The sequence below is a fragment of the Carettochelys insculpta genome, chromosome 8 (genome assembly GCF_033958435.1).
Source record: "Carettochelys insculpta isolate YL-2023 chromosome 8, ASM3395843v1, whole genome shotgun sequence".
Taxonomy (NCBI): Eukaryota; Metazoa; Chordata; order Testudines; family Carettochelyidae; genus Carettochelys; species Carettochelys insculpta.
This window is the reverse complement of record NC_134144.1, coordinates 74,490,451-74,498,802: the sequence shown is the minus strand read 5'-3', so window position 1 is coordinate 74,498,802 and position 8,352 is coordinate 74,490,451. Positions and strand designations below refer to the sequence as shown.

The window sequence follows — 8,352 nt, the reverse complement described above, 5'->3', positions numbered from 1 at the left end:
CACTGCTCCCCACCCCTCGGCTACCCCGTGGCTGTGGCTGGAAAGGGCTGGGGGCCCAGGAAGCTGCCGGCCGGGGCAGGGCAGGGCAGGGCAGGGCAGCCAGTGGGGTGTGTCGGGGGAGCTGGGCTGGCGCCAGAGGAGAGGGGCGGCTGCACCAGGCCCTGCTACTGGCAGCAGCAGGAAGTGGCTGGGGTTGGGAGTGAGGAGCCTGGGGAGGAGCCCTGTGGCTGGGAGCAGGCGTGAGGGGCACCTGGCAGGTGGGTTGCCGGGGCCAGGCTGGTTTGTGGCACACAGGCTACCCCTGGACGTGCCTGTGCCCGGGCCCCCAGGGCACCAGCCTCCAGCAAGGGCAGCCCGACACCTCCCCCGGTCAGTACCGCTGCCCCTGCTGTGCCCTGTGGTTGCCCTGCCCCATGTGTGGCAGCCAGCAGCTGAGTGGGGGCCTGGCCGTGGGGCAGGGCTGCACTGGTGCCCCTGGCTGCCCCCCCCGGGGCCTTGTGCCCCCTGGGGCAGTTCTTGAGCTGGGACACGCAGCTCCTGCACCCCAAGCACAGGGGCAAGGTGACCCCGTGCCTGGGGGGGAGCAGCTACTCACAAGCCCCCCCAGCCAGGCTGACAGCTGGGCACTCCCTGTGACTCTGGAGCAGCAGGCGGGGCGGGGGGGGGAGCAGCCCCAGCCCCTCTGTAGCTCCACCTGCCTGCAGCCCCACCCCCCTGGGGGCATCGGGCTGGCAGCCAGCACCCATCACCACAGCACAGCCCCAGGTTCAGGCAGCAAGGAGCTTCCCCCACCCCCCACCTACCCAGGGCTGCTCCCTGGAAAGGGGCCGCAGGGGTGCTGGTGCCCAAGGGGTCAGGGCCGGCGCTGTGAGCACAGCCAAGTGCAGAGCCCCTCTCCTGGCAATGAGACCAGAGGCCAGGCTGGGGGTTAGCGCTTTATTGGCCTGCAGCCCCCCCCCCCCCCCAATTACTGGGCCTGCCCCAGCAGAGCACAGAAAGGGACACGTCCCCCCAGCTGTGAGCTGGCCCACCCCCGCCAGGCTGCAGTCACCCCCTGCCAACAGGCACGGCCGTGCACCAGCGCCTGCTGCAGCTGCAGGGGAGCATGCAGGGAACCCAACAGGCTGCATCGCATGCTTGGACCCCCCCAGTGGCTCAGAGCTCAGGCCGGGCCCTGCCCCTCTGCTCCCAGGCCTGGGTGCTGCTCCAGGGCAGACTCCAGCAGAGGGGGGTCCCTCCAGCCCCCACCTCAGACCCGGCTCTGGGGGTGGGGGAGCTCAGGGCAGCACCTGGGGAGCAGGCAGTGGTCAGGGCCCAGAGGGGCTGCTTTCTCATAGCAAACCTGAGACTGGCTTCCTCCCCCTGCAGCCCACTGCCGGCCTGGGGGTGGGGCCAGGGCCCCCCAGCAGGGGCAGTGTCCCAGCCAGCAGGGGGGGATCAGGGCTCAGCCTTGCAGGTATAGTGTGAGCAGGCCCAGGAGGGTGGCTGCACGGCCCAGCTGTGGGTAACACAGACACCACTGAGTCCTGGTGCAGGGGCAAGGAGCTGCCCCGCCCTGCGACCAGCAGGGAGTTGGGGGGAACGTGTCAGCTCCGGCGCAGCTGGGGGGAGTAGCTGCAACACGCCTAGGGCTCCCCGAGGTGTCCAGGCACGGCTGAGCAGGGCAGGGGCTGCTTTCCCCTTTGTAGTGTGTGGGCCAGGGGAGTCGAGCACAGGTAGTGGGGCCTGGGCGGACCCACGGGGCTGAGGCCGAGGCTCTACGCAACAGCAGTTCTCGTGTGCAGGGAGCAGGCAGGTGGTGCGCTGGGCCCAGCAGCAGACGAGGGCGAGACGCAGGTGGGCCCTGGCAGAGCTTGGTGCTGCGCCCAGTGATGCGGGCAGGGCCAGGGCCAGTGCCCGGGGGCGCCAGCTTAGAACATGCTGCAGTCGGATGGTCTCGAACTCCGGCTCTGGGCCTGCAACAGGGACACACGGGACCTGACCCCAGCACCCGGCCCTGCCTGGTCGGCACATGCAGGCTCCAGCAGGGCTGGGGCTGTAGGGAACACGGCCCCCCCAGCCAGCCGGGTCTTCGCAGGGCCAGGTCGGGCGTCCCTTGGGGTGGCAGGCACTCAGCTCCCTGGGGGGCAGGCTCTCTGCTGGGCCAGGTCGGGCGCCCCTTGGGGTGGCAGGTGCTCAGCTCCCTGGGGGCCAGGGTCTGTGCTGGGCCAGGTCGGGCACCCCTTGGGGTGGCAGGCACTCAGCTCCCTGGGGGGCAGGCTCTCTGCTGGGCCAGGTCGGGCGCCCCTTGGGGTGGCAGGTGCTCAGCTCCCTGGGGGCCAGGGTCTGTGCTGGGCCAGGTCGGGCACCCCTTGGGGTGGCAGGCGCTCAGCTCCCTGGGGGGCAGGGTCTCCGCAGGGCCAGGTCGGGCGCCCCTGGGGGTGGCAGGGACTCTGCCCCCCCGAGGTCCCGCCTGCAGGTGGCCGTCCAGCCTGGGCTGTGGAGCTGTGCCCTGGCAGCGGGTGCCGAGCTGCAGCCCCCCGAGGGCTGGGGAGTGGGGCGAGTTGGGCCGCCCCGCCCAGGCTGGCTGACCTGCTGCTGCTGCCGTCGCTGGTACTCCTCCTCGCTTGCTGCCAGTGCCCGCGCCAGGGCCAGGTCCTCCTCTTCCTGAGCACTGCTGGAGAGAGGTGGGTTCAGCGCTCGCAGCCTCGCAGGAGCCCAGCCAGGCAGGGGTGTCTGGGACAGCGCAGGGCTCTGGGAGCTGGGCTGCAGGCATCCCCGTGGGGCAGGAGCCAGGAGAGCCAGGCCAGAGCCCTGCTGGGAAAGGCCCCGGAGATGCTCCCCTACGGTCCCAGGCAGGGACCCTGGCTCAGAAGAGAGGCCCCGGCTGGACTGCCCTGCGCCCGGCCCAGGCCAGTAAATGCTCCCCTGCCCCCGCCCAGCGGTGCCCTCTGCAGGCGCTGCCCAGGGCAGTTCTCAGGCAAACACCTGCATGTCCCATGCCTGGCCCAGAGGCCATGGGCAGAGTGGGCGCCTGACGCAGCTGTGCCCAGGTGCTGTGCCAGCCCCATCCTGTACCTGAGCGGCCGTGCGGAGCCGTGCGCCGATTCTGCCAGGGACATCTCCAGGGCTCGCTGCAGCGCCTCCTCTTCGCTCTGAAAGGAGAGCGGAGGTGCCCACGCACCCGGCTTAGCTGCGCCCGAGGCCCCGGCCCCCAGCCACGTGGCGAGTGTCTGGCCGCCTGCAGAGGGAGGGGTCTGGGTGCAAGATACCACCCCCCCATCGGCCTCCTGGGGAGCACAGGCTGAGGGAGCCGCTCCCGTCTGCTGCCCGCCAGCAGGGGCTGCTGCTTTCCAGCCGAGTGCGCGAGGCGACTGCGGGTGGCCAGGGCTGCCCGGCTCCGTGTGCAGGCAGCCAAGCACAAGTGCCACCCCAGCCCCACCGAGCACGCGGGGCCCTGCCGAGCGCCAGCCCAGGGGGCTCAGGGCAGGGCTGGAGCGCCTGACGGCGGCTGCTTGGGTAGAGCGGGTGCCGAGTCTGCCAGGCCACTCACCAGTCCGTTCTGCAGCGCCAGGGCTGGGGGCGAGGTGCTGCCGGGCTGCGGTGCTGCCATCACGCCGCCCCTGGGCACGAGAGGAGCAGGGTTAGTGGCAGCCCATGGCACAGCCCCATGCCAGTCCCCTACCCCTGAACTAACGGGGCTCTGGGCCAGTCCCAGCAGACTACGGGCACGTGCCAGCTGGGAGAGGCTACGGGGTCCATCCAGCTCGGGCAGCCCCAGGGCCTGAGCGTACCTGCCTGGAAGCGGCGCCGGGAGCCCAGCGGCTGGTCTGCCCGTTGCTCTGGAAGCTGCTCTGCTCGAGGTGCCGGCTGCCCCAGCAGGGCTCTGGGCTCTTGTGACTGCAGCATGTCTGTGGCGGACGATGTCGTCAGTCACGGCTCCCCCGCAGTGGGGCTCGCGGCCCTATGTGCCAGCCCCTCCCCAAGCTCGCAGCCCCCCGCCCTGCATGGAGTGGGGGTAGAAGCCCTGCCTCCCACCCCTCCCTCAGGGTCTCAACCCCAGCCATGGGCCCTCAGCCCCCCAAGGGCCAGCACCCGGCACCAGCCCGCCAGGTGCCACTCGCAGCACGCCAGGCTACCCCGCCCTGCACCCACCACTCGCAGCGCACCAGGCTACCCCGCCCTGCACCCACCACTCAGCACACCAGGCTGCCCCGCCCTGCCCCCCGCCCTGCGCCCGCCAGCCGCCCACCACTCGCAGCGCACCAGGCTGCCCCACCCCGCGCCACCTGCCCACCACTCTGCTCAGAACAGGAGCGTGGGCCGTACCAGCAGCTTTTCCCATGGCCGAGCGCCAAGGCAGGACCTGCCCCCCTCCCCTGTGCCCCACAGCAACACAGCTCCGAAAGGGGCCTGGGCAGGCGATGGGGGAAAGGGGCAGAACTGGGGTGTGAGGCAGGGGGTGCACAGTTCTCCCATCACCCCCCAGCCTGGGGAAACCCTTCCCCCCTCCATACCCGGCTTTGGAGAGGGAGCGCCCGGCCCCGCTGCACTCGTGATCCAGGGGGTGCCGGTGCTTGAGGCAGAAGTTCCCATGGCACTGATCACAGATCACCTTCATCATCTCCCTCTGCTTGCAGCCGGGCTTCAGACACTTGTTGGTGTAAATCTAACCGGGGACAGGGGCCCAGTGACCAGCTGCACACGGCCCACTGCCGGGAGTGGGCTCCAGCCATGCGAGCAGCCAGCAGCCGCTGTCAGGCTCCAGCAACGTCCAACACCAGCACCAGGCCAGAGCGTGAGCCCAGGTCTCCCCACCCCGGCTCCAGTCCCAGCAGCAGCTGGCACAGAGGGGTGCTCCAGTGGGAAGGGGCTTTGCCGGCGCTCCGGTTCCCCAGGTCAGGCTGGAAGGGCACACTGCTCATCTGAGCAGCTCAGGCCAGAGCCGCCCGCAGAAACTCCTGCGGCACAGACCCTGGGCTGGGGCACCGTGGTGCCTGGCAGCCTGCGGGCGAAGACAGTGGAGCCAGGCTCCTGGCACGGCAGGCTGGGCAGCTGCTCCCATGCCAGGGAGAGCCGCTCTCCAGAGCGAGACTCAGCTGCTCACCTCAGCTTCCAGGAGCTCCACCCAGGTCTCAGTTCCATCCGCATCGGCGCCACCCCAGCCCCTGCCATTCTGGGCCTGGGCTTCTGCACCCAGCCCTGCTGCCGCTCCCCAGTCCCTGGCCTCAGCCCTTCCCTGCCCCAGTGTCCCGCACCCCCAGCAGCGAGCTGCTCACTGCCACAGGCCACGCTGAACCATGCTGCCCACCGGGGAGCCAGCTGAGAGCAGCTCAACTCACCCAGTCAGCGTTAGGCGAGTACAGACCTGAGCCTGCTCCCAACCCCCTGAGGCGCACGCAGGGCCCTGGGCCCAGGCTTGTACCTTGCGCTTGCGCTGGGCAGGGTCAGACTTGCAGTCTCGGTCAATGTGCTCCCCCACCACGCGGTCGGGCATCTCCCCCTTTCGGACAGGGACGGGGATGTTGCAGAGAGGACACACGGGGACCTGCACGTCCTGGAAGGCACCAGAGGCCAGGCTGAAGACGGGCTCCCTGCCCACCCCAGAGAGCCAGACGAGGGATTTTCTAGCCTGTCGGTGCTGCCTGCCATTGCTAAGTGAGCAGGCCAGGCCCAGCCGCACCTGGGGCACTGGCAGCCTGGGAATGCCTGGTTACAGGACGGTTCGGACCATCCACCCCCTGTGCCACCCAGCCCAGCAAGGCCCCAGCCTGCAGAGCAGCTGCCAAGGCATGAGCCACTCCTATGGCCTTGTAACAGCAGCCCCAGCCTGGTCAGTGGCGCTGAGCACTGCAGCCCCATCACCCACCCCAGCAGGAGCCAGCGAGCTCACTGGGGAGCCCCGCTCCTTTTGGGGCAATGGAAACCCCATCCACCGCGGACGCTGCATCTCCGCTAGAGGCCCTTAGCAGCCCGGCCACAGCGCACAGCAGGCAGCTCACGCCCCAGGCCTGACGGCAGCACCAGCACCGCACCATGCCAGTCCCTTTCCCCAGCGGGCTGCACTCAGCGCCACACCCACAGCTCAGGACAGCAGAGAAAGTCTGATGCTTTCCTATGGCTACGGCGCCCCCCAAGCCCCTAGCTTAGGGTCTGCAAGCCCTCCCCACCTCCTGTTCTCTGCGCTATCTGCCTCTGCGGGGCCAGGGGGTTGCAGGGAGCAGCTTTCTATCGCTGGCCATGAGCCCCTCATGCTAGACCAGCACCAGTGCTATCCCAGGCTGAACTTGCCTGATCCAGGCTGAGGGTGCCAGGTAGTCCCAGCGCCCCCTGGCGCAGCGCTCAGCACAGGCGCCCACCCCCTTACCTTCTTGTAGGCGGAGGTGCAGCGGTGCTGGGTGTAGGTGATGTGGTCGGTGCAGAAGATCTGCTCACAGGCATCACACTTCAGAGGGAGGAAGTCTGGCGAGGCAGGAGACACAGAGGACAGGCTGGGGCCGGTGCTCCCCAGCCACCTGCTCCCAAGGCACAGCTGGGTCACAGGGATGCTGAGCCCCCCGCCGCGTAGCTCCCAGCATGCAGGGCTCCCACACGCCCGGCCTGACAGTGCTGCAGCTGTTGCGATGCGTGTAAGTGCAGGGAAGCACGGCCCCGCCAGGGCGCAGGGCCTGGGCCCACGCAGGAGAAACAGCAAGAGCCTGAGGCAGTGCCAGTGCTACTAGCGCCTGTCAATGGGGCTTGGAACCCCAGGGCCCCCCAACAAGGGAGTGGACGAGGGCGGTGAATGAAGTGGGAGGCAGGCACAGACCTGCAGCTCCCCGCGGCGGGGTAAATTGTTGCCCCGCACCCACGAGCGGCCGCAGCGCGGGAGTGAGCAAATCAGCCTCTGCTGGCACCCTGCAGCCAGGGCGCGAGCCCAGCACTGGACAGGTAGCGCCGGTTCCAGCTAGCCCTGGCCTTTGTCGTGGAGCTCCCAGACCCCGGGGGTGGGATTTCTGCTCCTCGCCAGCTCACTAGGAGCGGTGCAGCTGGAGTGCGCCGGCAGGTGAGGACACCCAGCACTGAGGCGCTATGCAGCCACTCTGCCCCACAGCAACCGCAGGGCTGAGGCCGAGTGCCCAGGCATCGGACTGGCCATTGCTCCGGCCCCCCCAGCCCCGAGGGGCTGCACGTTTGGACAAAGCGCACAAGAGAGGTGCGCGGTCACAAACGCTGGCGCAGCTCACGAGCACCAGCCGCTCTCTGAGAGCAGCTCTGCTTTCCCTGTCTGCGGCTGCCCCCAGCCTCTCCCACTCCCCAGGCTCCAGTCACCCGCTGCTTCCCTGGCCGTCAGCCTGAACTGGATGGGTCGCTGCCCCTCCTTGCCAGCCCATAACTTCCCGTGTGTGTGTGTGTGTGCGTGTGTGCACATGCATGCAGCACTTGTGTGTGCACGTGTGTGCGTGTGCACGCAGCACTTCTGTCTGTCTGCGTGCGTGTGTGTGCGTGTGTGCACGCAGCACTTGTCTGTCTGTCTGCGTGCGTGTGTGCGCGTGTGTGCACGTGCGCGCAGCACTTGGCTGCCTTAGTGTCCCCCCCAGACACACACAGACAAGGAAGAAACAGGATTTCACGTCACAGCTGCTGCAGCGTCAATCGCACCAAGGGGCCCAACGCCGCTGCAGAGTCCGTCTCGCGCAGCCCGTCCGGCCCAGCACCAGCTCCCGCAGCGAACGCCCCGCGCCCAGCGGCAGCTCCACACCTGCCCGGCGCGGCGCACCGCACGCGGCAGCGTCCCGGCCCGTACCGCGCACCGCGCCGAGCTCACGCACAACGCCAGGGGCAGGGCCGGGCCGGGGAGAGGACCCAGGAGTCCTGCTCCCCAGCTGCCCTCCCCTCCCCCGCGACCGGACCGGACCGGACCGGACCCCAGGAGTCCGCAGCCGCCAAGCGAGCAGCGCGGCCCAGGCTCTGCCGCCCCCTCCCCCAGCAGCGGCGGGATCGGGGCCTCACCCAGGCGCTTGCAGGCCGGCTCGGAGCAGTGCGCGCCCAGGTCCGGGAACTCCATGGCGGCGGGGCCGGCGCCGGACCCCGCAGCGGCGAGAGGGAGCGGGGGCCAGCGACGCGGGGGGCCGGCGGGGGAGTCCGGGGGGACCGGGGGTGGGGGGTCCCGGCGGGAGAGTCTGGGGGAAAGGGGGGGTCCCGGCGGGGGGGAGCTCAGCAATGGGGGGGGGGTCGGACGGGGGGTCCAGGCGGGAGAGTCGGGGGGGGGGTCCCGGCGGGGGGAGCTCAGCAATGGGGGGCCCGGGCTGGGGGACGCGGGGACCGACCCCAGCGCCGCCCGGACCCGGAAGCGCCGCGGCTCCTTCCGGTTAGCGGACGCACGGGCGCGAT

The 8,352-nt window shown here is 70.1% G+C and overlaps 1 protein-coding gene across 2 annotated transcripts; it reads right to left on the bottom strand.

Moving 5' to 3' along the window:
- Window positions 1-997: 997 nt before the first annotated feature.
- On the bottom strand, window positions 998-8,117 carry ZFAND2B (zinc finger AN1-type containing 2B). Of its 2 annotated transcripts, none has more exons than XM_075001602.1 (9): window positions 7,972-8,117; window positions 6,347-6,441; window positions 5,405-5,536; window positions 4,497-4,648; window positions 3,774-3,890; window positions 3,533-3,602; window positions 3,058-3,134; window positions 2,572-2,656; window positions 998-1,955 (listed from the first exon to the last, which is right to left on the bottom strand). In XM_075001602.1, the coding sequence occupies exons 1-9, from the start codon at window positions 8,024-8,026 to the stop codon at window positions 1,911-1,913; spliced, it is 828 nt and encodes a 275-aa protein (XP_074857703.1). In that variant the 5' UTR covers window positions 8,027-8,117; the 3' UTR covers window positions 998-1,910. The 2 variants fall into 2 exon arrangements, with proteins under 2 accessions (XP_074857703.1, XP_074857704.1); XM_075001603.1 differs by having other exon boundaries at window positions 2,572-2,653.
- Window positions 8,118-8,352: the final 235 nt, after the last annotated feature.

What these genes read in the sequence shown, in the direction of transcription:
- ZFAND2B (XM_075001602.1), bottom strand. Translation starts at nt 8,026, where the DNA reads ATGGAGTTCCCGGACCTGGGCGCGCACTGCTCCGAGCCGGCCTGCAAG. An exon ending in GCCGGCCTGCAAGCGCCTGG is followed by an intron (nt 6,442 to 7,971) that starts GTGAGGCCCCGA and finishes CTGCCTCGCCAG; the next exon opens with ACTTCCTCCCTCTGAAGTGT. An exon ending in CTGCCCAGCGCAAGCGCAAG is followed by an intron (nt 4,649 to 5,404) that starts GTACAAGCCTGG and finishes GTCCCCGGTTAG; the next exon opens with ATTTACACCAACAAGTGTCT.